The sequence below is a fragment of the Poecile atricapillus genome, chromosome 1 (assembly GCF_030490865.1).
Source record: "Poecile atricapillus isolate bPoeAtr1 chromosome 1, bPoeAtr1.hap1, whole genome shotgun sequence".
Lineage (NCBI taxonomy): Eukaryota > Metazoa > Chordata > Aves > Passeriformes > Paridae > Poecile > Poecile atricapillus.
In genome coordinates this window covers 123,470,049-123,497,742 of record NC_081249.1, presented here as the reverse complement: position 1 = coordinate 123,497,742, position 27,694 = coordinate 123,470,049, and the positions used below count along the sequence as shown (strand labels likewise).

Below are 27,694 nucleotides of genomic sequence, written 5' to 3'. Positions count from 1 at the left end.
GACACACAAAACCTTGGCTTATTTTGAAAATCCTAGTGAAGGAAAGGCCAGGGTTATGGTTGCTTCTGCCTATTGCAGGGTTGAGAATCCCACTAATTCCATGAATGAAAAGAACAGGATAGGTGTTTTGAAGGTCCCTTGGCAGATTGTTGACAAGGGAAAGTCTCCACCACGGTCTTGTCTGTGGCACCCACAGCTGCCTTGGCCACTGAAAGGCTTCAAATCCACTGGTGTTTTAGGTGAACTGTGGCAGAATGGAGGAGCAAACACTTTACTTTACAATTTACTGTAAGAACTGGGTTTTGGTAGCAGCAATCAACTGAGCTGTAGTGAGAAACCTCTCCAGTCTGTGCTTCCATTCAGCTGCTTCTCCTGTCCTGGTCTCCTGGCACTGCTGCCATGAAAGACAGGAGCCTGCTCCTACTGAAATGCAAAGCATTTGAAATGCTGGAGTTTAAACATTAACGTGGAATGGGAAGTGGGAAACAACTGCTGGCAGTAAGGAACTGGCCATTCCCAGGGACTTAGCAGCCATGTGGTGAGGAACGTGGCATGGTTCCACCATGGAGTTCCAACTCTGCTCCATGCTCAACCCTGGGCTCTTGCCAGATCAGCTGCGCCTTCTGATCCTGAGCACAAATCCTTCTCAAAGAAAAGGCTGGAGCTTGGTGTCCTGCATTAAGGTTGTTTACAATCTCTGGGGTTTCCTTATTAATGACTGCCCAGGAAGGAGCTTGGAGGACGTGTTTGCTGGACAAGTTTGGTCACAACTGACAGAATTCCTGCTGCCTTGTTAACCTCCTGATCTCTTGTGTTTCACTGAACAGAGCTGGTAGCACTGGGAACATCTTTATGCTCTTGCTTTTCACCCCCTCCACAATACAGAGGGTCTGGCAGGGGAGAAAGAGAGGAGCCAGGAATACTGGGGAAATGGGGGACATCGGTTACTGTCAAGCAGAGACTTCCCAGGCTGGATCTGAAAAGACCCAGGTGTTGCAACCTTCTGGCTGCTCTGTCCCATCCTGGACTTGATGCTTCTAGTTTTGTTTAACAGCTTGTCCCAGAAAACCTGCACAAGCCTCACGCAATGTTTGTCCTGAGTTCTGAAGAACCTGGAATTCATACTCTTGTCCCTTGTCAATGTTTTCTGTTCAAGTTTCACTCTAAACACTCAGTGTTGGGATACATGGGGAAAAGCCCTGTCCCTGCATGGGATGGAAACTCCTCCATGTCTTACCAAGAGGTTAAAAGCCAATTTGGTTTTCTGGAAGCAGTCGATGAACTCGGCCTCACTTGGGGGTCTTGCTCGGAGGGTCAGCATTCCCTCTGCCAGGAGAAGGGGCAGAGAAGGACACGTTAGTGAGAGCATCCCCTCTGGGGAGGTTCCATCTGCCTGCTGTGCAGAAGGTACAGCAGAAATGGGTGCTGAGACCATAACTACTGAAATCAGGGGTTCAGGGAAAGGCAGACTCCCTCTGTGTGCTCTGCCAGAGGTGCCCACACACAGCAGCACCTCCTGAACTGGTGTGCCTGGATCCATGGCTGTGCCACGGCATTGATCCGGCCTTGCTGGGCTACGAGCTGATGTGTCCCCCCCACCTTCATGTGTGACCCCCTTGCGCTCCCAGTTTGTTGTGGTTTCTGCACTGCACCTGCTGGCCCTTTCTTCTTGTTCTTCTTCCCTTTTTTCCTTTGGTTGAGCTGTCGGAATGCCTCTGCAGCCTTCTGGAGCCGGGCGACGAACACTTCGATGTCATCCAGGGTGCAGTTCAGGATTTGCTGTGAGGACAGAAACCCAAGGGACCAACGTGAAAGTGAGCCTGGGCTGTGCACAGCTGGGAGCCTGAATCTCAGGGCCTGCTGCATTTCCCAGGAGAATGCACTTGAGTGGGCAATCCAGGCATGAAATGCAGCTCAGTGCATCCCTCTGCAAGGGTCTGGCTGTGTGCTGTCCTTACCAATGTGACAAGTGACCACTGCTAATGGACGGCTGGAAAATAACCTAGGGAGGAGCAGAGCTGGAATCAGCAGAGCTGCCTTAGGTCAGAGGACATTGTCACTGACATGGTGATGGAGACTTGCTTTTGGCCACCATATCTTTATGCACAGGAGGTATCAATTGGAAAAATGCCCAGATGATGCATTAAATGTCTGCTCACGGAGGGGCCCCTTGCTCCCTGCCTCTGCTTCTGCCTATGGACTGTGCAGTGTCCCTGTCACCCACCGTTTCCTTTTCAATCTTCTGTGCTAACATGGCACGGGATTCCTCATGGTCGTGAGAGCCAGAACTTCGTCGTTCATAGTCTGCAAACAAGGGAGAGAAAAATATATTTACTATCAGAAGTTGGAAATAGATTCCATGAAAGGCAGGGATCCATGGGATGGTATCTCCCAGCTTGGGTGTTTGTTCTGGGTTATGAGAGCACCTCAGGAATAATGTTTGTAATAGGTGCTAAATCCCAATCAACCTGCAAAAAACCCAACCTTGAGGTACCTCCTGGCTTCCAGAAGCCACATGCCCAGTGTGGGGGGATATTCCAGTGGGAACAATCACTGGGGTGGCCCCTTGTGGAAAGCAAGTGGTGTCAGCTCAGGGCAGGGGCTTGGAAAAGGCTGGCACAGCAGGATCTGCCAAGTGGAAGAAATGAGGAGGCAATTTTGGCAGAGGACTTTGACAAGTCCAAGGCATCTCTAAGTGTGGGGATGAGGTGCCTTATCGGGACAGATTTTGTAGGAAAAGTGGGAAGGCATTCCATGGAGAAAGGATCTTGGGAAGCAGGCATCACTCAAGGCTTTCTCCTGTCATCTGCTCTCCTGCCAGGCTCTGTGCACTCAGAGCCAGAAATCCTTCCTGGGGGAATTCCCAGCTCTGCTGATGTGCGCATCTTTGGAAGGGCACAGGTAAGAGTGGCTGCTTTTCATCAGAATAGAGATGTTTATTCATGGTCCAGCTCAGAAATAGAGATATTCCTTTTATGATGCAGAACTGGGCCTGAAATAAGTTCTCCATTCAACATCCAGAGCAGTTGCTTGGCTTCAGAAGCCATCCTGGAAAAGAAGTGTTTTGGATGTGTGATAGTATCCTATTACGTGTTTCCCTTGAAACTAGAAATGTATGCTAAGAGAAGGTGGTATGTTAGGCACGGGTGAAAAATGCTTACAGTTTGTTCATCACTTTGATCTTTTGTCAGAGAAAGAGCTTATTTCTGTTCCTAGGAGCTTATTTCTGCTACTTCTTTCTCCAAAGGAAAATACCAAATTTTTTCAGGCCAACTCAAATGGGCTGAAGTCAGGATGGTGTTGGAATCAGTCTTCAGATGAGCACATAAGAGGGGTGAGTTCAGATCTACATTTCTGCACTTGACTTTACAAGAATTCATGAAAACCAGTTGATTTTTAAGGGTGAAATCTTGGCTTCTGTGAAGTCAGCAGAGCCAGGAATTTGTCTTTCTGACCAAATGTCTTGTCTGTACATTTTAAGATCACCAATGCCTGGTTCAAATTCCACATGATGGCTTATGAGGGGCTTTTGCTTTTTTGGCATTTCTGTATCCCCCAAATAAGAGTGTTGTTACAAGGAGTCTCTGGGAGTTTTATTTGTTGATCAGAAGATGCCCAGGGCATACACCACAGACCACTTCAGGAAGGTTGGCTGTCTGTGTTAATTAGTCTCCCATCCCCAGCACATACTTCCTGAGCGCTCCCAGTACCTGGATCATGCTGGGAAGGAGGTGCCACCCTGTTCCTGTTCATTGCTGAGCCTCGCATGTCATGCTGGATTGGGATAGGAGCTGGTCCTTGAGGAGGGGGGAGGATGGATTGTCTCTGCTTGATCTTTTCCTGGTTTGCCCTACAAGGAAAATGACACAGAACAACCCCATCAGCGGCTGCACATCCTGTTTCCAAGAGACTGTGTCTAAACTACTGAAAACAGGGATTTATTGTTGTTGCTCCCAGCTGTACCCCACAGCACTTACTTGAGTGTCTGTGGCCGTATCTTCTTCCCATGTTTGTGGTCTGCCAGGGCACTTTCTATGTCCTCATGAACCATCTCCGCCTCAAGGATAAAACAGGGATGTTTTTAAGGGCTTGGTTTAGGAAGGATTGGCGGAAGGGGGAAAGGGCAAACAGCAAGAAGTGTGTTTTGTTCTGTTTCACACCAAGCAGGAGGGCTCTGCTCACCTCCACCTCATCACAGTTGAAGAAGTGGATGTCAGGTTTGTGCTGCTCAGAATCCTGACACACGAGCAGGAGGATGGAGGAGTAGCGCATCTGATTCAGCACTGTCTGGCAGTGCTGCACTGTCGGCAGGGGGAAGTCCTCCAGCTCCTCCTGCAAGAGAAGGGGGAAGGTGTCAGGCAATGGGGATCTATTAAACTGAAGGGGAATGGTCCTGTGCAGGAACTCCTGGGATCCCTGGGCTGATCTTCCTTAGTTTGTCATTGCTAAAACAATCCTGTTCCCACGCTGCAGGGCTGACTCTAATCCAGGAGAGGATTTTGGTAGTGATTCACCCTTGTCTGTGTTCTTTGGGACTTGCCCCCTCCCAGGCTGAATGGAAAGGGCACTCACTGCACCCCACACTTCAGTCTGGGGTCAGTCCCACAGGGCTCCAGGTACCTGTGTCTCACAGTCCAGCAGCCGGATGGACTTGTCATTCACTTGCAGCAGCATCTCCTGTGTCCAGATCTTCTCTTTGGAGTTGAGCAGGATGAGTTTCCGGATTGCGTCATCCACTGTCGTGATGGACTCACTCTTGTCCATGATGAAGGTGGCCAAGTGCTGAAGTTGGGGAGAAAAAGAAGATAAAAACACATGCAAAATATTTGTTGGGGTGTGTAAATTGGTAATGAAAGCATCTCTAGAGGCTTCAACTACCGTTTGTAGTTTCTCAGAGCTCAGGAGTAAAGGCGTTGCTGCACAAAACAGTTTTGGTGGTTGGTACCAGCTGGTTGTGGCAGTGAAAGATTTGGGTTTCATAATGGGTTTTCATAACCAGTTTCACCACTTGTGTATTACTCTCATCAATTCCAGCAGCTCTGATCCCTGTCCAGTGGGGCAAATGCTTCACGTACATGAGTTACTCCCCAGGCCCCTCTGAACCTGGCTTGGAAGTAGAACTATGGCAGTTGAACTAATGCTTTGCTTGCCAAGCTATAAAAGCATTTGTATTTTGCTTGTCTTGTGTAGCAAACCTGCTTGTGTGGGATTTGTGCCAGGCAAAGAGCTCACACAAGCCATGGGCAAGTGTTGGTCCTCTGTGCCAAGTGTGATCCATGCAATGTGTGGGGTCCCATGCTCTGGGAACAGTTACTCTGAAGAGCTTCTATACTGCAAAGCCTGCAGGAGCTCCAAACCCGGCAGCTCACTCTACACCAGCCCTTTAAGCCCCACTTAGAGTTGGGGTTACCTTCCCCCCAGAAAGTACCCAGATCAGCCCTCACAGTAGTGAAAATGGGTGTTGCTGACTTGTAGCAAGCTTTGCTTGGTTATCCTGGTTTTCCTACCTCTTTTCACCTGTCCTGTAAACCCAGCCCATGCTCTTTTCCCCTCAGCCAGGCTTCCGTGCCGTCCTCCCCTCCTTCACTGCCCCATGTGTGTGTGCACTTGGGCCAGGAGCAGCTCAGCTACAGCCTAACCATCCAAGCTGCTTTCCCATCCCTGCTCCAACTGCACTCTGAAGTGTGTGGTGATCCAAGCCTTGCACCTGGCACCTGTATGTACAGAGTTTGTGTAATGGGGCACCTTTGGGCTGCTCCTGGGGCTCCATGGGAAGGGAATGTTGGGCAGGGAGGCAGCTGTGGAAAGGGGAGATGTGTCACATCCAAATGTTTTGTGCCCACCAGCAGTAGGTGAAGGCCACTCCACAAGTCCAGGTGGGTAAATGCTGCTCCCTGCGGATGGTAGAACTGGTTGTGTCTGTTTGCAGAGGGGACTGCAAGGCAGGAAAAGCTGGGGCTCAGAGCAGCCATGCTGTTTGCCCAGCTGCTGTCCCTGGGGCAGTGACAGCACAACCAGGCCACATGTTCAGGTGATGGCAGGGAAGAAAAAAAAAAAACAAAGTAAGGAAAATGAAAATGGTACTGTTTCACCTTGTTCTTTTGTTGCCTAGCTGTGTTCTTGGTGAGAAGGGAAGGGGAATATGCCTGACTGTCAAAAAGCAGCTGAAGCTTTTACCAACTTTCTCCAGCAGAGAAAAGCAGGAGGTTTTTGGATGGATGAGTTACAGGCCCAATCAAGGCATCTGTGCAATCCAAGGGCCTGCAACCCAGCCAGATCCCAGCTTTTTCTCTTGTCCCTGGAATATTGAAGGCCCATCTACCAGCATGACCCTCTCATCCTGGTTTCCTTGCTCAGTAGTATACAGAACAGGCACTTCAGCAGCAGTGGCTAAACTGGAGAGCCAGGAGCAGATTAACCCGTGGACCAGAGACACCTAGGGGGTGGAGCTGCACTGGGGGGCCAGGACAGCAGTGTGGCCACCCCAAAAATGGTCCTGCTGGGCATTCAGAGTTTGTGGGGAGGACAGCAGTGAAATGCCTGCTTCTCTTTGATGCACACATCCTATAGTTTGGTTTCAAAGCAAGAGCTGGAAAAACAGGACGTGTTTTAAAGCAAGTCCTAAACTGATGGGAAATTTGTAGTAATGGGATGAGTTTTGCCTGGATTTTCTCCCTTTGATTCCATATCTTCCTGCCTTCTCCAGTGATCAGACATAACCTTTTTAGGGATCAAGTAGCTTCTTTCTGGTGCTGATGCATTCATGAGCTGATTCAGTAACCCAGTGGGTTACTGAACATGTGCATCAGTGAGCCATGGAGGAGGATGAGAGAGTTGTTGGGAAAGAATTCCTTTCTCCCTGTAGAAGCCCAGGTAAATGCAAAGTGGGAAGCAGATTAAGAGGCAGCAAAAACTGATGCTGCTCCAGCATGTCCTGCTGTGGGACCGGAACCTTGGAGAAGCCATGGATTTTGGGGTCTGACACAGACCAGATGGACCTGAGAGGGATGAGTGCACTCAGAGCACAGAGCCTTGGATGCTTGTGAGGAAGCACAAGCAAGAACTGTTGTTGCAGTTGGCTTCACACAAGGTGTATGCAGGGAAAGGCTTGGATTTAAAGCACTGGTAGACTCGACTGGCAGAAAGTCTTTAAACATGCTCTTGGGCATTAGGGGTGGATAAGGGTTTGTGGTGCCCATTTGCTGTTAGATGGTTCCCAAAGACTGCAGGAAGAAGCAGAGGACAATGCAAGGCCCATTCTTGTGTTCATCAAGCAAAGGTATGGGGTGAGGCACTGTCTAAATAGAACTCCTGGCAGGTGTGTGAGCTGAAAGCTGAGATTAGCAATGCAATCACAAATGAAAAACATGCTGGGTGTATGCTACTGTAATTGTAAAACACTGCTTGGGAAGGTATTTGCCAAGTCAGTTTTATCTGTACAGAGGTGACAAGCCCTCTTCTTTCAGAGCAGTGGGGAGAATGGGTTTACTTAAGATGACAGGCATTTTTATCTCTTTGATAAGAGATAAATTTTATTTTATTAAGAGACAGATTTTATTTTATCCACCACCTTTACAAGCTTCATAAATTCCTTTGCTGTTTACTGTTCAGTTAGTTTTCATGGAGGGGGAGCTACTTGTCTGACTCAATGATCAGAATATTTTTCTGCTTTCCATTTTCTGTAGATATGGGTGGATTGAGAGGGAGAAGCTTGCTGCTGTCTTTGTTTTATCCCTTAAAACCCCTTTTCATCCAGATGGACATTTAAATACAGCAGCTTTTACTAGAATGGGCAATGACTCCATCCACCATTAAACTTTGATCAGATTACTTCAAAGGATGTAAAATGCCTCCTATGAGAAAACCTCATTCTATCTCACTACCTGCCACCGCAATCCTGTTTGCCTTGGTCAAAGTTCAGGGGAGAGACTCACAAATGGGTGGCTTATGGTGTAATTAATGAAGAATTCATTTACATGTCACCGTTTAAAGTCCCTTCTCTGCATCCATGAGTGACTTCTGAGCCACTGAGTTGGTTTCTCCAATGGAAACCAGGACCTCTTTCCAAACAGGCACTTTACAAGTCTAAATGTAGGCTTTTAAAGAGCCCCATCTCCTAAATATGAACCTCAGGAAGTGTTTTCCTGTCTCGCCTTGCTCAGTTTTCAATGATGAATGGCCCCACCTCGTCCACAGAGTCCTGCATCTCCAAGTTGCATTACAGGAATTACCAAGCTCCGGATGGCCAGGCTGGCTTCTCTTTTTGGGGTGGGTGGGAGATGGATTTGGCTTACTGCCTGTCTTGTGTGAAGGGGTTTATGTTACCTGAGAGGACACAGTAGCTGAGGAGAGCTGAAAGCTGATAGTCCATGTGGTCTCTGTTGTTTGGAAAGCTGAGGTCTGGTAACCACCATGGGAACTCTGCTTTTAACCTGTCTGTGCTGATCAGAAGGGTTTGAAGCACAGGGTGACAGGAGGGACAACATTTCCTGCTCCCCTTCAGATACAGAGAAGGGAGAAGACAACAGCTTCTACATTTCCTCTTTTCTTGTACGGAATTTCCCTTGTTGATTTAAATATTTTTTTCTCCCCATTTTCCTTCACTCAGTGACTTTAGATTTTAATGGTAAAGGGGTTCCCAACTCCCCCCGGCCTTCTAAAGGTCTAGGACACAGGGACCACATTACACTACAGGCACCTATCACTGACCTTGGCCTCTCAGCCCTTTAGCAACTCCATTGCATGTGTGTGCTCACCTGGACATGGTACTGGGAAGTCTCGTGCATAATGACGTTGGAGTTGGAGTATTTTTTCCTTTGTTCTGTAAGAAACAAGAAAAGAAGCATTGGTTGTTTTTCTTTGGATCTGAGAATTACAACTCTGAGTCTTTCTCACAATCCCTGAATTTCCAGCTCGGGCTCCGTGGGAGTTGCCAGCAGGTGTCTCTCCAGAACAAGCATTGTATTTCCTTGAGCTTTGCCTTGGGGATTTCACCTTTCTCCTTGGTCAGCCAAGAGCTTTTAAATCGAGCTCCTCTTGGTGCACTGGGCTGAGCACAATCCTGCATACTGATCACTCAAAGATATCCGAGCGATAAGGATCACGAAAAGTTGCCGCTGCTCTTCCTTGGAGCCTGGCAAGGGCGGGTAGAATCTAATTCAAGTCGATTTCTAAAGCTTTTTAACACTTATCCTAACACTGTTTAGGCTGTGCCATCAGTTTGGCAGGACACACGAGTTCTTCACACCTTGTAGCTCCGCGCCTGGCTGAAAACACAACAGTATTTTGCCTCTGTGCCTGATTGCTGACAGACTTGGAGCAGTGTCTGTTCCCCATTAGAAGTGATTTATTGATTTATTGGTAGGAATATTGGCAGAGGCATTAATGGAGACTGCAGGGCTCTGAGCCCATGTCTCACCAGCACCAGCTCAGAGGTGGAGTGAGCATGGTTCAGGGGAAAGACCTCAGACACCCAGCCCAGTTCCCTGCTCAGCCATTCCAGACTGACCTTGAATAAACGAATTAACATTGCAGTGCGGCCCCTTCCCACCTCAGGCTGGCAGGAAAGGCTCAGTGGCATTTTCTGGTTGCTGGGGGCTTTAATTGCAGTCTGTCCTACTTGAAATGTGGGGCAAGGTCTGGGATAGGGCACAGGCAGCGCATCCCACAGGGATTTGCGGCTGATGTGAAGCACTTTTTTCCTCTCAGTAACCTCAATTTCCTCCCCGAGCATTTCTCATGTAAATAGATGACACTGATGGAAATGAGAACACCGCATTCGTGTGGGATGGAGACAGATTTGGGTTTTAAGACATCCCATCCCCTCCTTTTCCAAAGGGAGTGGAAAAAGATGAAGTGGGTGGTCTGGAAACAAAGGGAGTTTACATTCGGACAGGCAAATGTCTCCAGCCCTGAGAGGAAGGGTGCAGAGCTGTGTTGGGAACTGGTAGTCCCTGAGGGAGGGAAGGAATACCAGGGGAATGAGGTTTCCAGTGGGAGGCTAACTGCTGCCCTGACCACTGCTACAGCCCCATGGGCTGCTTTCCTGGTAAGAAAATAACCCATGGAGCTGTAGCAGTGGCCAGGGCAGCAGCTGGTTGCTCCCAGACTCTCTGGGATCCCTTCAAATGCCTTTTCCCCTTCTTCCAAGCCCAAAGAAACTGCACGTGTCGCAGTCAGGGGAGATCTCAGTATGCACTGCTGAGAAAATGTGCAGAGAAGGCCTTGGAAGTTTTGGGGACTGGCCTAAACCTCAGAACTCTGCATAGCCCAACTTCCCATCACCTGCACTCAGTGCGTGCAAGAGAGCAAAGGCCGCTTTAGCCCTTTGCAGCGTTGTTCAGACAGCAGCAAGCCCTGGGACAGGGAGAAATGCAGATGTTTCCCCTCCCTCTGTTGATTTTTCCCTGGGGGAATTTCTGCATTACCTCCACAAGTAACAGAACTAGAACAAAGTGCCTCTATTTTGTCTACTGATGTCATTCAAGTGATGTCCCAGAAGCTGCCCAGGGCAAGAAGTGGGGTGTTTCTGTATGTTCTCCTGAAATCCCTTCTGTTTCCTTGGCTTCTACCTGGCCCCCACACCCATGGAAACTTTTCCTTTTTGTGTTTCCTGCTGGCACCCGCAAATAAGACCACGAGGTCTGGAACCAGCCAGACTTTCTGGGGACAGCAGGGTGCCAAAACACAGAAATCTGCTTCTTTCCTAACACTTAGTTTTGATTTAAACACAGGAAGAATTAAAGATCCAGGCTGCAGATCATTAAAGAGTCAGGTTTGAGCCACATCTGTCCAAGGAGCACGGGTGCTTTAAAGAAAACGAGTATTTTTTTGGTTTATTTACTCAAAACAACGTGGTGAAACACTGCAGGGCTTTCCAAGAGGCATCATTATTTGTCTTCAATTGAATCTGACTCTGGTCGGGCTGGGCTGATCTCAAAATGCTTTTAGGAAGAAGTTCTTCCCTGTGAGGGTGCTGAGGCCCTGATGCAGGTTTTCCAGAGCAGCTGTGGCTGCCCCATCCCTGGACGTGTCCAAGGCCAGGTTGGACCGGATGTGGAGCGACCTGGGATAGTGGAAGGTGTCCCTGTCCATGGCAGGGGATGGCATGAGATGGGCTTTAAGGTCCCTTCCAACCCCAACCATTCTGTGAATGATGCCTATAGCAAAATCCGTGGCTGTTTCACTCCTCAGCCAAGGGGACTTTCCCTTGCCCAGGTGAACTCCCTTGGCCAGCCATACCTCAGAAGGCAGGTCAGCTGTCCTGTGTGGCTCCACCCTGCCCTTCTGCACAGCCTTGTCCCTGACTTGCTGAATTTTGTATGAGTGCATGCTGGCCTGTTAGCAGCAGCAGCAGCAGCAGCTCATTTCCTCACACTTCATCTGACACCTCACACCGGGACACTTGGCATTTCTACAGCGTCCTGCAACAGGACCTCTGCACCTTCAGGTGTTATCTGACCCCTAACCTGGCCCCAGGATGTGGAGAATTTGCATAATTCCCATAATTCCCATGTGATAGACGAGCATTGCAGGAATATAGTGATGATTTCCCCAAATTAGCTCAGACACCCATCTGCACCTCTGTTTATTTCCTGCTATGACCTTCAGAGTCGGTGGCAGTGGAGGACTCTGGATATAACACAGGCAAAGGGCAGGGAGAGCTCCAGGGCTGTGGCACCGGTACAACAAACATCCAGAGGTGATAAAGCTGGCATAAGCCCACAGTGACCACCACTGTCCTTTTTCCCTTTTGTCTGCCAAGGGAGCCAAAGAGATGGGAAAACAATACAGCTTTGTCCTGTCCTTTGCATGTCCGGCACGGAAAAAACCCAACTCGTAGCATGGGTACCCTGGCAGGTGCTGGTGGGATCCCCTGTGGCCTGAGGAGCAGTTTTGCGGATCCCAGACACTTGCTGTATGTATGGGATGGGGGATCCAGAAAGCTTTGAATGCCTTGAGCTTGGATAACACATGGGACATGCACACCCTCTGGTAAATTGTCTCATCTCTTGCCTCTCAGGGTCTGACCCAGTGATCCCTAAAACAATCTTTTGAGAGGAAAAGCCGCTATAAATGGTTCTTTAATGGAATTCACTTCACTTCTCTCCTAACCAGGTAGCTTTAATCTTGCCTCACACCCAGAGGAGTGGGGAAAATGGAAACAAATGTTATCTACCACTGGTATCTTACAGACAAAAAGTGCTGTGGGAATGGCATTTCCATTCCAGGAAATGGGAAGAGCTGAGACCATTGCAGAGGTACAAGGTGGTACCTGAGGGCTCAAAACAGTGCTGCACTGAAATCCCAGTAATGATACTAAAATCTTGGCTGGCAGGGAAAGAGTCCTGTTTGGCTTTATGTTAAAGAGTAGAAAGGATGAAAGAGAGTAATAAATGAGGAAAAAAAGCAGGATCAATGCACATCCTGGAGGGCTGGGGTTATCAGCTTGGTCCAGGAAGCCAAAGCACATCTTTGGTGCCAAGTTCCCTCCCCATTTCCATGCAAAACCTTATTTAGCAGGGAGCTGGGACGTGGCTGCAAACGCTCCGTTCAATGAGCACAGGAGATCAGCTAGTGGGATAAACTGCCCGTGGGACCAGCTTATAGCCAGGATAATTGGTTAAGGTCTTTGTGAATTATGAGCAGTGCCAAGGAGGGCAGGAGCAGGCTTGTCTTTCTCCAAGCACAGCTTCTGTCAAGTTAGAGGGGCACAGCACCCCCAGTACAACCTGCCAGTGGCCCCTGCCTCCCCTCCAGGCACATCTTCCTCTAATTAATTAGTTTTACCACACAGGATCCTACCTGATCCTCCCTGTCCCTCCCCACATTTGTTTACAGCTGTTGCTGGGCAAAAGGCACAGCAGAAGACAGGGGGATGTATAGACAAGTACAGAGCAGTCTTTGAGGAATGAGAGGTATTGGATTTGTTTTCTTTGGCAGTGCCATACCAAGGACCTCTTCTCCATTCCCTGAATCACACTCCTGACCTCTCCAGCCTCCACATCCACATACAGCAGCCTAAGGGAAATCCTGGCAGTTACTTGAGAAGCTTGCCAGTTCCTTATATAATCTTTACATTATCTGTACATTATCTAGCAGTGCACAAGCTGTTTATAGGAACTTGCCAGCGTAGCATGAGCTGCTCTGTGCCAAATGGCAGGTCAGGACCAGTCTGCTCAGGAGAAATGGGGCAGCAAATGCTCTGTGTGCTCATGGCAGCCACAGAAACCTGCCAGGCTGGCTTACAGAGTAGCAGTATGGAATAACCTCCATTCCAGGATCCCAGTGTGGGGCCAGATGTGGCAGTTGAACACAGCATCTGCCATGTTCCTGCTTCCTCACCAGGCAGGAGGATGGGATGTTCCAGATTACCCAGGGTTAGTCAAGGATCTGATTTTGGGCCTTGCACTAACCTGCTGTGCCTGAGCTCCTGATGGGAGAATCTGCAGGTCCTGCCTTTCTCTTTCCCTGCTCTCTACGGCCAGCACAGAGGCAGCTCCATTTTGGGATATCTTTGCAGTTTAGGGAGCACTGAGCATGTAGCTGTTAGATCCGTGGTACCTGCTGAACTGCTGGAGCTGGAGCTGGTCTCTACTGGCACCTGTGGCACTGGGAATGTCTGCCTGGTCAGCTCTCACTCATGGCTGCTGTGTGCAGATGGATCTGGAAGCTCTTGGAGTGAATGAACAGCTCTCATTGAAGTGTGAATGGGCTGTGGCAGCAGGGAGCAGCGGCTCTGGGTTTCACACAGCTGAATTCCTGCTCAGCACGCTTCATATTTGCCACGGCTCAGCCCCAAGTGCTCACATTCCTGGTTTATTAGCTGAAGACACAACCCACTCTAGGAAAGCAAATAAAAACCTGGCTCAGCTCCTGGGTTGTGCAAGGACTGAGTACATGGAGGAACAGTGTGTGTTTGTGTTCAGTGTGTCTGGCGGCACGGTGTCCATCGGGCTGCTTGGAGCAGGATAATCGGGGCATTGAGGAGCTATAGTTCACCAGTAGAGATATTTCCTTTTACCTTTACAACCAGACCTGGAAGAAACCTGCCAATTTTCACCAGAAAACCCTAAGTAGTGTTTTCTCAACTTTCTGTAGCTGGTAATGAAATTTTTTGAATGTCAGAACATAGTAAGATTGGGGGGAGAAAAAAATGCATAATGAAAAGTTCCCCCTTTTTTTTTTGTTGTTATTTTTATGAACTACCACAACTTTCGATCCCAAACTACTTGAGCATATCCAAAACCCCAGTTCCTTTTAGGAACAGGTTCCTCTGTGTAAGCTCTAAGCAGTTACTCCATGCAAGGACAGAACTTGTGCTCAGCAGTTCCAAGGTGGCAAAGAAAAAGGGTCACTGGAGATGCTGAGCAGCATCAGAGGTAGGAGATCCCTCTCCACAGCATCTCTGTTACTAACTACCATCCCAATCTCCTGGCCAGCAGCACCTGGAGCAGTGTCTGCTCCTCCCAGCAGCTTCCCTGTCTCACCCATCACTGGAGCTTGATCTGCAGGAACCAACAGGATTGCTGGCTTCCAGTTTTTCTTCCATCCCTGTTTCCAGTTGGTGTATTAAATGTCCAGGGCCTTGAATAAAAAGGTCACCCACACACTCAAGTATCAAAGGGGAGCAGGATAATCTGAAGCTGGAATATCAGGTGGGAAAGGGGATGTGAAGAAGGGAGCTGGAATGGCACTGTGGGAGAAGTGGGGGAGGACAAGGGAGTTATTCAGGGCTGGCAGCAGAGGACATGAGGAATTCAGCAAGAAGGCTGAACCTCAGGCTTTTTCTCCAGTATGATGAAACCTTTGAAGACATGACAGTGAGCAACAGTGTTCAGATGTTGCCCAAATCCCTGTGGATTTAGGCATGGACACGGTCCTTTTGACCCAGCAGTGTGGCTGAGTAGGCTTGGGTTTAGCCACTGTTCCTGCCAGGGTTGTCTCTTGCAGACAATACCAGTGTGTGTTAAATCCTGCACAAATCCTCTCTAAAGATTGTGGGCAAGGAACGGTCCCTCCATGCTCCTGTCAATAATGATGTGACAGCCATGTGGCTTCCAGCTGGAATTGTGAACAAGCTCATGGTTTGGGCAGGGTGTGGGAGAGCCAGCAGCAGGGAATTACAGTCTGGGCACTGTGCTCAGGGCTGGAGGGTTTCATCTCAGAGACCTCTCCATGTGGCTGGGGCTGGAGGCCCCACTGGGATACAAGAGAGGTCTGTGGAGACCCCCAGGAGTTGGTTTATGACCATTAAACATAATTTACTCCTTCTCCATTGGTGTGTTCTGCCTGGCCAGCACCAAGCAGCTGCCTGTGGCTCAGGGGTGATGCTGGACCAGCAGAGCCTCTCTGCCTGTGGCTCCCCAGGGAGATGATCCCTGTCTAGGGCCACACTGGGCAGGAAGTGGCTCTTCTCTTTGTGATAGTGCCTCGTGTCCTGTTACAGCACTGCAGCCTGGCTTGGGTTACAGGTGTGCAGTGTCAAGTGATTGGTGTCAGCAATGCACTTCTCCAGCCTAACTCATTGCTCCAAAACCCGTTTTCCAGCCCTGTGCCCTATCAAGTCTGTTTTTTTCCCAGAAATGAGCACATCGAGGATGGGTGAGCAGGTTGGAACGGGCTGGCTGGGTCTCACAGGCTTGGCATGGGGGGCTGGAAGGAGGCTGAGCACTTCAGGGACAGACAGCAGCCAAACAGAAATGAGCTGCTCCTCCCCACAGCCCTACAAAAAATCACTGCAATAATCAAACTGCCCTCAACTTCCCCTGCTACACTGCCTAATCCATCAGGAGAGCCAGCCAGCGCTGTTTGACAGATCTGGAAGCAGCTGAGGGGAACACCTGCAGAAGCCCACCTGGAGTCACCCCAGAAAGGGGTGACAGCAGCATTCCTGCTGTGGGAACTGCTGTGCAGAAATGCTTCCTGCCAGTCCTTCCCATGGGTTCTGCTGGAGCCTGGTTTCCCCCCCACAGGCTTTCATCTGGGCTCGGAACAGACGCCCGTAAGCAGAGAAGCAGCCTAATTTATTTATGGTGTGCATTAACATTTATTCAGCTGGTGGCTGTGTGGGGAGAGAGGTGGCAACCTGAGAGGGGCCAGCCGTTCCCTGCTGCCAGCTGAGGGAGGACTGCTCCCTGCAGCCACATACCCCTCCAGAATGTGGAGCTGAATGAATGTGGTGCTGTGGTACTAAGTGAGGAAGAAAAGATGAGTGTCCTGCTCCCATGACAGCCAGGAGACTCCACTGAGGATGGCAGAGCAGCTGGAAAGCATATAAAACTCTGGTAGGGACAGAGCTAGGGGAGGGTATGTTGGGGTTTTAAGCCAGTTTCATTGTAGAATTCCCTTTGGTCATCTCTCCACATCCCTCTGTGCTCACCACAGTGGAGAATACACAGTGGAATGCAACATATTTGGTGATCAAAGCAATTTCAGCAGGCCAAGTGTGACACCAGAGCCTTCCCCATCCATCAACAGCCATGTGATGAAGCTGTGTCCTGTGAGGAGCTTGACACTATGCCCTGGAGCCCCCGCAGAGTGAACCTCCACCTTCACCATCCACGTGCCTTCCTGTGCACAGCCTGAAGCTGCTGCTGTGTTCCAGCCTCACCATGACAATTTTAAATATTCCTCTTCAGGGTCCCCCCTGAGGTGGGTTTAATATTCCCAGTTAGTCCCTGTTGATACTGGGGACACCTTGGCCCTCAGGTAGCACTTGTGTACTCACAGTTGGCACCCCTGTCATGTTAGGCCAGTATTTCTGTAGAAAAAGCATCTTTAGAAAGCTAAACCAAATGCCTTGTTCACCTAGAAATAATATTTAGACACCTCTGTGCATTGGAGCTGTCATAACCCAGTGAGCTTTTAATGAGTGGATGTCTGTGTGATGGGAATTTGGGAGTCACTGCACTTGCTTCTTGGAGGTCTGGCAGTGTACACAGGCTGAGGGTCCAGCTTGATTGCACTGGAGGAAAATGGAAATGTGAAAAGTCTTGTCAGTTCCAAATGTCCCTCAGCAGTGTTGTAATCACATAATCAAGGCCAGCTCGGCTTGGTGTGATTTGTTTCATTATGAAACTTAATTCTCCCTGGAATTTTAGTTCTTGCTTGCCCTCTACCCCCAAATGTGCCAGCTCACAGCAGAAATTAATGCTGGGGGAGGGAGGATTCAAGTGGGAAAGGGACCAAGACATTTAAATATTGGTTTACACGTGCTGAATGTCCTCTGCTGAATTAGTGGGTGGGTTTCAAGTGCTGCCAAGCAAAATCCCTCTGGATGTGCTCATGCCAGGAGCTGGGCTGGCCAAGAGGCACTGATTTGTGCAGGGAATGCCTACAGAGCTTGTTCTGAATTTCAGTAGTGGCAGGGAAATAGCAGGCAGCTGCTTTACTCCTCCTGAGGATTTGGCCCAGGAACATACAATCTTCATTTCAGGTTTGCTGGAATTTGGTCAGAGAGGTCTCAACCCTGGTGAATTTGCTTTTGAGGTGTGTTCATACAAGAAAATGTAGAAGATGAAATCCAGTGTTGAAAAGTGCTTATTTGAGAGCTGTGTTTGTTTCCAAGGCAGTCTGTCGGCCTTTTCCTTCACTGGCTTTTGTGGCACAGGATTGAGGGGTGCTCCCTATGCCATAGCACCATTAGATCCTCCTCTGGAGCTCTGATGGCTGGAACCCTGGGCTGCCTGCACCCATGGGTGCCAGCCTATAAATCTGCTTGGCTTTAATACCATTGTGAGCTCCCAAGTTCATTTTTACACCTCTCTGTAGGGCTGTTTACCTGGAAACTACAGCCCTTCTGCCCCTGATGTGCTGCAGTGTCAGTGCACAGCCAAAGGAATGTGCACTGCCTTGGAGGCAGGAGGAGTTTGTCTGCACTAGCAGCCCTTTATGCACCCAAAATTTCCACACCTCATCCTCTTGCTTCTTTATCATGTGTCCTTCCATCCCCAGAAGTGACACAGTTCAAACCCCTGCTTGGCACCTGCCCACCCTGCAGCTTCCAGGCCACAGACAGCCCAAATTTCTGCTCTGCCATTACCCTCATGTTTCATTTCTTGAAAGCTAATTGACATTAACAATAGCCACTGTTTAGCACTAAGTGCAGCCCCTGCCATCCCACTTCTCCCCAGGTGAGGTTGGTCTCTCTGGACACTGCTCCACATGGATAAACCTCCAGCCAAAATCCTTGGGCAAACAGAGTCACTTCCCAGGGACGAATAAACCTCCTTGGCAGCTGCCAAAGACAATCTCTGATCTAATAGAAGATCTCCAAGGAGAAGGACACACAGCCTATGCCTTCCCAATAAAATATCAGCCAGGTAAATCTACAGCTCTCAGGTGGCTGAGAGCTGGCAGGCTCGGACTCCCTAAAAGCTGCTTGTGTTACACCAGACAACCCTCAACTTCTTACCCAGGAAATAACTGAGGGAGGTGATTTCTTACATGACTTATGCTTGCTTTGCCCACCCCAGAGGCCACATTTTCACCTGGGGTACTTGGGTCTGCTAAGATCAGGAATAACTGGTATTGATACCTAAATGTGCTCAACCCAAACAAGCTGCCTCTTGGACTGTGCACAAACACCCATCCTGCCCATTCCCTGCACTTCCAGAGAGCCAAAGGGCACAGAATTTTCATGGTTCACCAAGTAGTTAGAAGAGGATAATCATTAACCTGATGAGGATGGTTTTTCTTTTGTGAGGCCCTTTATCAGGTGATCTTGCTAACAGACCTAGGGAGGATCTGGGTAGGGAAAACAACATTCTGTTCCCACAAAATCCCAACTGTCCCCAGCATGGAAGGTGTTGGCACAGATGTGAGGTGGGTATTTGCTGCCAGGTCAGGCCAGCCTGTTGCGTATGGAACTCTGGATTCATGTGGCTTTGATTGAGTTCCAGCCTAAAGCTCCCCAGCATCCACATCCAGCTTTCCAGAGGTGCCTTTGCCATGGGAAACTTTGGATATGTTTGCAGGCACAACTCACCGTACAGGTCCTTTGCACTCAGCTTGGAGGCTCCCTCGGCTTTGCCCATGCTGCCACTGGAAAAGAAAGAAAGTGCAGATCAACCATCATCTCCCAAATATTTTTAACATCAGTTTTCACACAGCAGCTCTGCAGTTGCCCAGAGGGACCAGCCCTTCCCCTCTGTGCAAAGCATTTCCTTGTGGGCTGTGCCGATGGTTCCCTGTGCAACCCTACCCGTTATCCACACCGCAGGCCCATGTCACTGAACCCAGCGGTGGAAACAGGACACGGAGCAGCCCAGCCAGGCCTGTCCCCACTAGAGTTACCTTCACAATGTCCCCTGGAAGGACAGCACACCCAGAGGCTGGGTTAAGGACAGTGGTTCCCAGTGTGCCGTAAGTGGGATTGTTACAGGGAGACCCCCTCCATGTTATTCCTGAGCCCACCTGAACCTGAGGCAGTGCAAGAGCCAAGGTGACAATCCCTCCCCAATGGACATGTTGGAGATGTACCCCTTGAAGGCAGTGCTTGGATATAGAACATATCCCATGTAAGAATGTGGGAGGGTGGAATTGTGTGTAAACAGCTGAGTTTTAAGTGCCACAGGTAGGGCCACCCCCTGTGCCTGGGTTGTGGGTAGGAATGAGCACCCAGGAGTTAACAATGTTTTCTCTGGCAGAGGAAGATCCAAGCAGGATCTGAGGCGCTGTGGTCGGGCTGTCCTACACAGAGCAGTGAGTCCATGGGTGCCCAGGGGCTGCTTTGTTACCATGTCCCCCTGAGGGCAGGCAGTGGTTCAGGTGCTCAAACCCGGAGCAGGAAGGAGGGAGAGAGCTGGTGGCTCTGGCTCCATTAGGAAGTTGCCATGGGCTGCTGTAGCCCGAGGCTGCGGGTGGAGAGGCTCCTGGTGTCCCTCTGCTCTCTCCACCTAATGTGCCACTATCAAACCCCAGTGCACAGGGCAGGTGATGTGTGAGGCAGTGCCAGCTTATGAGGTGCCCAGGAAGGGTGAAACAAACATCAGGGACTTTGGGGCTGAGTGGCACTGCTTGGAGTTTCCCCTGAACGGTAGGAAGGAGTGGTGCAGGAAGATCCTTACTTTGATGAGCTGGGGTTGCTGCTGAGGGATCCCTTGTGACTCATGTTGCTTCACAGGCCAGGCAACTGCAGCAGAAGCACAAGAGACAGGGTCAGTGGTTATGGAACAGGCTCTCAGGTGATTTATCCATGTGCAACCTGCCCTCCCTACCTCCAAGCTGGGGTCTCCAAGAAGATGGAGCAGTCAGGTGAGTACAAGGGTGTTTCCTCTCTGCTCCCAGTCACCTCTCACTGCTATGACCTAGGCTGAAGGTGACACATCCCACAATGCTTTTTCAAAATCTACTTCCCCCTCTCCCTCTTGCTCTTCCTTCCAGGCACACCCCAACTTTGTGACATTCCAGCACATCTTTTTCTAGCAGCACTGTCCTGCCTAAGGTTAAACAGGGATTGAGATGGCATTTGCCTCCATGGTCTGTCCTGGATCCCTGTGCCCATGTGCTCATGGCTGTGTGTCCCAAGTAATTTTTCATGCCTAGAGTGCCACTAGCTTTTGTTATGTGGTAATTTTAAGCTCTACACCAGCTCTTAAAGTATCTTTACAAGGGGATTGCCCACATAAAGAAAAATGGGATAACTGAATGCTGTTCCGCTAGCAGCTCAAGGATGAAGGAAAATATACTGAGGCAAATGGTTAGTGAGAGGCAGACAGGATCAACATAGGTTATTTTCATCTTTCCCATGAGAATTAGAATGTGGGAGAAGATGTGAGAGAGATCCAGGCACTGTTCTGACAGCAGAACTGCAAGGGAAAAGAAACAAAACCTGAAAAAAAGATCTAATAAGATCTCAAGGAATGTTTTGTTTTGGTATCCAAGCTCTTCAGCTCTGCTCCGTGTGTAAGCTGATGGGAAGCCAAAGCAAAGTCCTAAAATTTTTTTAAGTCTCTTGTAAAATTCAGGGGCACTTCTGTGCCTGCGTCAGACCCTGCTTATCCCATGATATGGTTGCCAGAATTAAAAGGTTTGGCTTTGAAATACTTGTTGCTGGCCTAAAGGAAGAAATTCCTTAGTGTCCTCAGTGGGACTTCCTGTAAGGGAACTGCTGAGTGTGCTTGGCATGTGCCAAGGCCTGCCATGACAGCCATGGGCAGGCAGTGGAGCTTCCTCCAAGGGTTTGTCTTCACTGAATCTAGGCTAAAGTGTGTGTAATCCCCAGGGAATACTTTGGAGTCATCCTTGACACCTGGGATTTCCCCTCTGGAGGCTGACTATCTGCTGCAGGGCTTGTATCATCAGCAGGGCTGCCCTAGATTCCTTACGTATCCATATTTATTCCTCGTGTTGGAAGGAACACTTGTGGTATTTTTCTCTGTGTGTTTCACCCTGAGGTGAGGGCAGAGACAGTTTTCTCACTGATCTTATCAGAACTGTCAGTAGGATGTCAGAGGGATGCATTTATGGGGATGCCGGTGAAGTACTTGGCTGCGTGCAGGAACCCAGCATGTTTTGGGCTCAGCTGTACAACTTTCAGCCTGTTTTCTGTCACAGTAACACACTCAGCTCAGAGACACTTCTAGAAAGGACTCTTAAGAGCATTTTAGTAGCTAGTATTTTAAATTCCCCCTTGTTTCTTGTCTCACTTGTGGTTGATACTGAAATCCCTATGCACACCTATAAGAGGTATAAATTCATATCTACATTAGAATAGAAACTTGGTGGTCTGCCAACCCCTCTGAGTGTAATAAAACCCATCCCTGTGCCCAAGCTTGGGTACCTGTGAATTTTTCCTCTGTTAATAGCTGTCTGCTGGTTTCCTTTTACAGTCCTCAAACTGTTCCTATCTCCTGGATCTCTTTGTGCATTAGCATAAGATACCTGGGAAAGAGAACCTGGGCTCTTTAAAACCTCCGCTCTGCTCTGTTTACTCTGTACCATCCAATCACTTGAGTCCCACAGCTGATGATAATTGGGAGTGTTTCTGCATATTAGTTCTATACGTGTTTCTGCATATTTTAGCTTCCTTTCTCTTACAGCCCCAGGGCCATGTCATAATGTACTGAAATCCAGGTTACTCCAGCAGGAATGTGTCACCAAGTTTGGCCCATGGAGCTCAGACCTGGTCCCCAGCCCCAGCTGTTTTAGGAGGAATCAGGCATCACCAGGATGATCACCAGGAGGAACCAGGCATCCAGCTAATGTCACCCTGTTTTTTATTTCTCCTTCCTAAATTGTGTCCAAAAAATAAACCTCTGGGATCGGCTCTGTGAGGAGCTCATCTGGTGCAACTGAGGGTGGCTGCCAGAGCTGCAGACTCCATGGCAGTGGCAGAGGAGTCTGGCTTCGTGGGTGAAGCAGGACCAGCTCTGAATTCTTCATCTCATGGTGGTTAATAAAGTACTGGGCTCCCCAAATGATAAGCCAACCTGGAAGGCCATCCTCTCTTCCAGGGTGCCTGTGTCCCAAAGAGTCCGTGAAACTGGAAGCAGTGCATACACCTGCCAAGTCAGCAGGTCCTTATCATGCTGTGCTCCCTTTTCTTTGTTTATTCCTGTTATTTTCCTATTTGCCCTTTGCTTGGCTCTCTCTGTTGCTTTCAGGTCATGGCTGTGCTCGGCCTTGTGTTGGTCACAGCGAGAGCGTGGTGTGGTGCTGGCCAAGTGAAACCAGGATGGAGCCTCATGCCAAAGCTTTTAATTCAGCGTTAATTGCCGGATATTAATTGAATTTGAACTGGAAGACTGCAAGGGGGAAGGGCACATTCCTAAGGGGTTGGAGACTTTCTAATGAATCTGCTAAATCAAGAGGCAACTGGACTTGTGAAAGGTGAAGGAGGGCTAAGAGCACATCGCCTGAAATGTGGATAGAACCAAAGACATGAGAGATGAAGCTGTGGGCTGGCTTCCTCTAGGTTCTCTCTTGCTTTGGAGCATCCTTCAGAGCTCCCACAGCCTGCAGCCTCAGCCAGATGTTGTCTTCTCCCTGCCCTGATTAGAGGGTTCTGATCTGCCCCTTATCTCCCAGCAGGTGTGGCTGCTGCCTCCTCCTCCAGCCAGAGGAGCGTAGGAAGGGAGGCGAGATGCAAGCATCACCATGCAATGTGTGCCTGTGCAGGTGGCACCTTGGACTCAGCCTAATCAAAGCAAATTTCAAGACCATCACCCTGCCTTTTGCTGGTGCAGGGCAGTGTCTCTGCATGGTCCACTCAAAAGCTGAGCCTTGCACATGAGCATGGTGTGGAACGAGATACAGACTCGAGGAGCTAAGCCAGGCTCAAATTCATTCTGCTGCTGCTGCTGCTGGAGCAAGGAAGCTAAACTGCATGGCTAAAGCCTGGCACCTTGATCTGGCCCAGGCCAGGAGGTCCCAGGGGGACTTAGGGAGGCCAGCACAAATCAGTGCTGAAGGCCATCAAGGTGGGTGAAGACATGTTGTACTTTAAAGCACGGGAAATCCCACTCCCTGACTTTCTGGCCACTCTTATCCTTGGAGGTCAAATATCCTCCCAAAGACACATGGAGCCGTGACAGGAGCCTGGCATTGTCTGCAGCACATTTCTGTACTTTTATAGAAAATGGAAGCTGGCCATGCATTGTTTTGGTTTTCTCTGAGTCTCTTTGAAGAGGGAGCTGTGACATTGGTCCCTCTTCTCCAGGGGTGGAGAAGTGCTTTGTGAAGGGAAAGAGTAATATCTCTTTCTCCTCTCTGGGCTGATCACTGCTATTGTTGTACTTTATTTTTGTTAGGTTCTCCCTTATCTGCTGTGGTCAGACTTCTTATAGTGTGTGGAAAGGACATGAAAAATTCTGGATTTGGGTAAAGATTGGACAATGTGCAAATGTGAAATACTAGTGGGGTTTTTAGGGCTATTATTATTATATCACTGTTAATAGCAGCAGCATCTGGTGTTTGTAGGTTTTTCTCTTCATGGATCTAAGACCTTTAAGACTGAGACTGGGTTTGTTGGTATCAGAGAATATTAGGATGTGATTGTAGCAGCAGGGACTTATGCTCATCCAAACACAACAGTTTTTGCTGGAACAGTAGAGAAACATGGCAAAACCCCCCAAAACCTTAAGCTAAGTGACCTAGGAGTAAGAGAAAGTTTTTCCAAGCATGTTCTAACCTAGTTCTAACAAACCTTGTCTGTTTTCATCAGTCATCCCACCGAAATCTGCCTGGGGCAACAGGACTTCCAAATCTCCAGAACTCCATCAGCCATGCTGAAAGGAGTCTCTGCACCAAGAGGTGATGGGGCTTGGTCACTGGTGAGATCCCTGGGATGGAAACACTCCCTAGGATCCTGCCTGGGGTGAGGGGTCCAATGCAACCCCGCTGTCTGTGTGTGTATCCCGTGCCAGGGGGATGGGCCAGGCAGAAATGCTGGATTGGCAGCAGCCTTGGGAGTAACATAAAGCGTCAGGGAGAAACATGAGCTGGCCACCACACGATGTTATCTCTTAGACTTCCCAGGCCCACAAAGCACCATCTGTTAGGGCTGCTGGGTGTTTTCCTACAGGAATGTCATGCTGGAGAAAGCTGTTTGATGGGCTGTGGTGTAAAGCTTGGGCTTCTTGGACTCACAGGAGAGCACAGGGAGCACAGGCACCGTGGTGCATGTGTCCTGCACTGGTCCTGCTCCAGACAGCTCCCCCAGCCCCTGGGAGTGTCCTACCAGTTTCCACAATCCATCCTATCCTCTCTGATGGTATGGAAGAAGCTGGCAGGTAGGGAAGGCCACAATCCCACATCAATCCACTAACAAAACTGCTTTTGGGCATTAGTGAGGCGCTGGGATATGTATGCTCATGGCTCCTCATTACACCAAGAGTCCTAAATTCACAGAAACTGGTTTAGGTCTCTCAAACTGGTTGTGAGAGGGACCCCAGGAGCCTGTGGTTGACCTGAGGACTTCACATGGGTCTCTGGTCTGCTGGTCCAGCCTCCTGGAACCACCCTCCTCCTGCTTTTAGTTGCTTTTCTGAACCTGCCCATAAGGACAGCTTCAGGGCTCACCAGAAGAAACTCAGAGTCCCTGCCAGGAACATGCACTCATAAATAAAAATAATCTCTGGGTTAGTCAGAAAGCATCAGGAAATGCAAATCCAGAGCATAGAGGCTGACAGCCAAACACAGGAACAAGTTGTTGTTTCTCCTTGGAGAAGCAAGCCAGGATCTTGTCCCATCCAAAATTTCCAAACCCTGCTTTTGCAAAATCAGGCCCTGGTTGTTCAGCAGGACCAAGTCAGAACTTCACCACTCTGTTTAAATGGGGGTGATTCCTGCTTTGGAAAGAGGAACACATCTAGAGGACACTGCCTGGAGAGCCTGGTGGCCATAGGAGTCCCCATTGTTATCTGTGTTGTTTGAGATGCCTTTACAGCACCCCAAGTTTGGGAAAGCAGCAATTCCTCTGCTTTTTTCCTTCTTCCACCCTTTCAAGTTACCTTTACAGTGACTGAGCCACTCGGGATCATGGATCCCTTTGGAAACACATTAGCCTACGGAAGGGGGGAGCGTGTGCATGGAGCTCCAGGGTGTGGAGGCTCGTGCCACGTTCCTGCAGAGGCAGTCCCCACGTACAACCTGCCAGGTGCCTGAAGGAAACACTCCCTGCTCTGCACATCAAATTGTTCACATTGTGGAGATTCTCCAGAAGACAAGCACCTGGATAAATATAACCCAGCCCAACAGGTCTGGGCAGAGAGGAACCAAGTGTTCTTCAGCCTCCACGGCAGAAGTGGCAGCAGCTTGTTTGGGCTGACACATCTCAGTCCTACAGCCACCCCCGTATCAGTTTTGGTGGATCCCCCGCTTTGAATCCCATCTGGATTTACTGTTGGCCTCCAAGGGGCTGAAATTGAGCCTTGGGAGCTCAGAAAAACAAACTGACACTGCTGAGCAAAAGCACCAATATTTACAGATTCTTGATGGGATATTCATGAACTACCTACAGAGACAATGTGTCCATGGTGATCTGCAAACAGACCTTATTTTAGGTCCCAATCTGGAGTCCAGTGGCACCAGAGGCCCTTGATGCCCACAGGGTGGAGCACGAAAGGAAAGATCTGAATCAAAAATGAGGAGCTTTTATGTTCCTGCCAGAAAGTAAAACCTTCCTCCCAGAACTACAACCAAAAGCAAGTCTGGACAGTGCTCTGCTCTATAAATACCTGGGGAAAATGCACAAATAGCCACAGTCTCCAGGATCTTGGGAACAAACTGGAAGCTGGCTCCACTACCCCTCGGAAAGACTTGTTTGTAGAGTTCTGGTGCTGCATCACAGCTCCTGAATTTACACCTTTCCTCTCTGTTGGAGGAATTCTGCAGGAGCTGGGTGGAAGGAAAATGGGAAGCAGGTTTGGGCTTGCCATATGTCTTGCCAGGGGTTCCAAGGTGAGCATAATCCATGCTTGGGCTGCAGCTTAGAAAGCTGGAGAGACAGGCCCAGAAACAGTACATTAAATATTAATGGATCCTTTTGGAAAGATGGAGCGAGATGAATGAGCATTCCTTACATAAAACCTCATTAAATGGTTTAAATTAAAAGATCTCAGTTCAAAACGACCTGACTGGGAGAAAGTGTCATGTGAGTCACTTGTACTCCCCAGGAAGAAAAACCAGCATGATGCGTTCCCTCAGCTTCCTGGGAAGAGAGGACTTTTGTGAGGAATTTTGTAGCTTTTTCCCCTCTCTCCTGTTTTTGTTTTGTGCCCACACCTTCTGTGAGCTAATCCTGTCCCTAGCACCACCCAGCTCCTGGGAGGTGGGAGCCAAGGAGCCGTGGGAGACTGGAGCTGGCCATGGGACTGTCTGGGCAGGATGTAAGGGAAAGGCTGGAAGGCTCCAGTGCTGCCAGGACCTCTGGGTGTAGCATGCCTGGTGTCCAAAAAGTTTGCTGAAGAAAGTGCTTGTAGTTGTCATGGTGAAGGTTTCTCTGCCCTGCATCCTTATTCATCCCACAACCTGCCAAAATTATCCCTTTTTCCCTGCCTGGTGCTGTACTCTGGGCACTGGATCACCAGCAGCGAGGGGTTTAAAGCTGTGATTTTCAGACATGGGAAGGATTTCACACTGTAGATGAAAGGGAAGCTTTTTCTTTGCTCTGTGTAAAAATCAGAACTCAGAGATCAGCCAGTAAAAATAGGGAGTGACTCTGCCTGTGTGTGTCATATTCCAGAGCAGGATGGATAACGGCTGAGCCCAGCCTGGAGGAGGGCCTTGAATTGCCTCTGTGTTCAGGCAAAACACCAAAATCCTGAAACTGGCTGTGTGCTCATGTCCCTGGCTGCAGGCACCAGCTCTCAGAGCTGCTCCTCACGTGCACCTCCTCTAGAGCTGGAATATTTCTCTAACTTTTCCAAGCTTGAAGGCATCTGTGGAACAAGTGGGAGGCTCTGTGAAAGGCTAGCACTGGTAGGGGTTGCAGGCTGCCCATCCCTAGAAGTGTCCAAGGCCAGGTTGGACAGGGCTTGGAGCAATCTGGTCTAGGGGAAGGTGTTCCTGCCCATGGTAGGGGGTGGAACTGGATGGGCATTAAGCTCCCTTCCAACCCAAACCATCCCAGAATCTGTGAGGATGGGCTGAAGCTGGGACTTCCCACAGTAATGTCACAGCATCTGATGGAGAGAAACACAGTGAGTGGTGTTTGTCATGGTGGGATTTCCAGGAACAAAGCTCAGGACTG

At 49.3% G+C, this 27,694-nt stretch overlaps 1 protein-coding gene across 1 annotated transcript in view; it reads right to left on the bottom strand.

The window, feature by feature from the left end:
• Positions 1-27,694, bottom strand: part of EPS8L2 (EPS8 like 2) — a 48,962-nt gene that overhangs the window by 10,086 nt on the left and 11,182 nt on the right. Inside the window, exons 2-11 of the mRNA XM_058856572.1 lie at positions 20,070-20,134; positions 18,989-19,044; positions 8,757-8,821; positions 4,621-4,782; positions 4,183-4,332; positions 3,978-4,057; positions 3,711-3,850; positions 2,225-2,304; positions 1,653-1,779; positions 1,238-1,326 (exon numbers count right to left, since the gene is read on the bottom strand). Of these exons, the coding sequence (XP_058712555.1) occupies positions 1,238-1,326; positions 1,653-1,779; positions 2,225-2,304; positions 3,711-3,850; positions 3,978-4,057; positions 4,183-4,332; positions 4,621-4,782; positions 8,757-8,821; positions 18,989-19,044; positions 20,070-20,113 (993 nt within the window). The 5' untranslated portion in view covers positions 20,114-20,134. The remainder of the gene's footprint in view (positions 1-1,237; positions 1,327-1,652; positions 1,780-2,224; positions 2,305-3,710; positions 3,851-3,977; positions 4,058-4,182; positions 4,333-4,620; positions 4,783-8,756; positions 8,822-18,988; positions 19,045-20,069; positions 20,135-27,694) is intronic.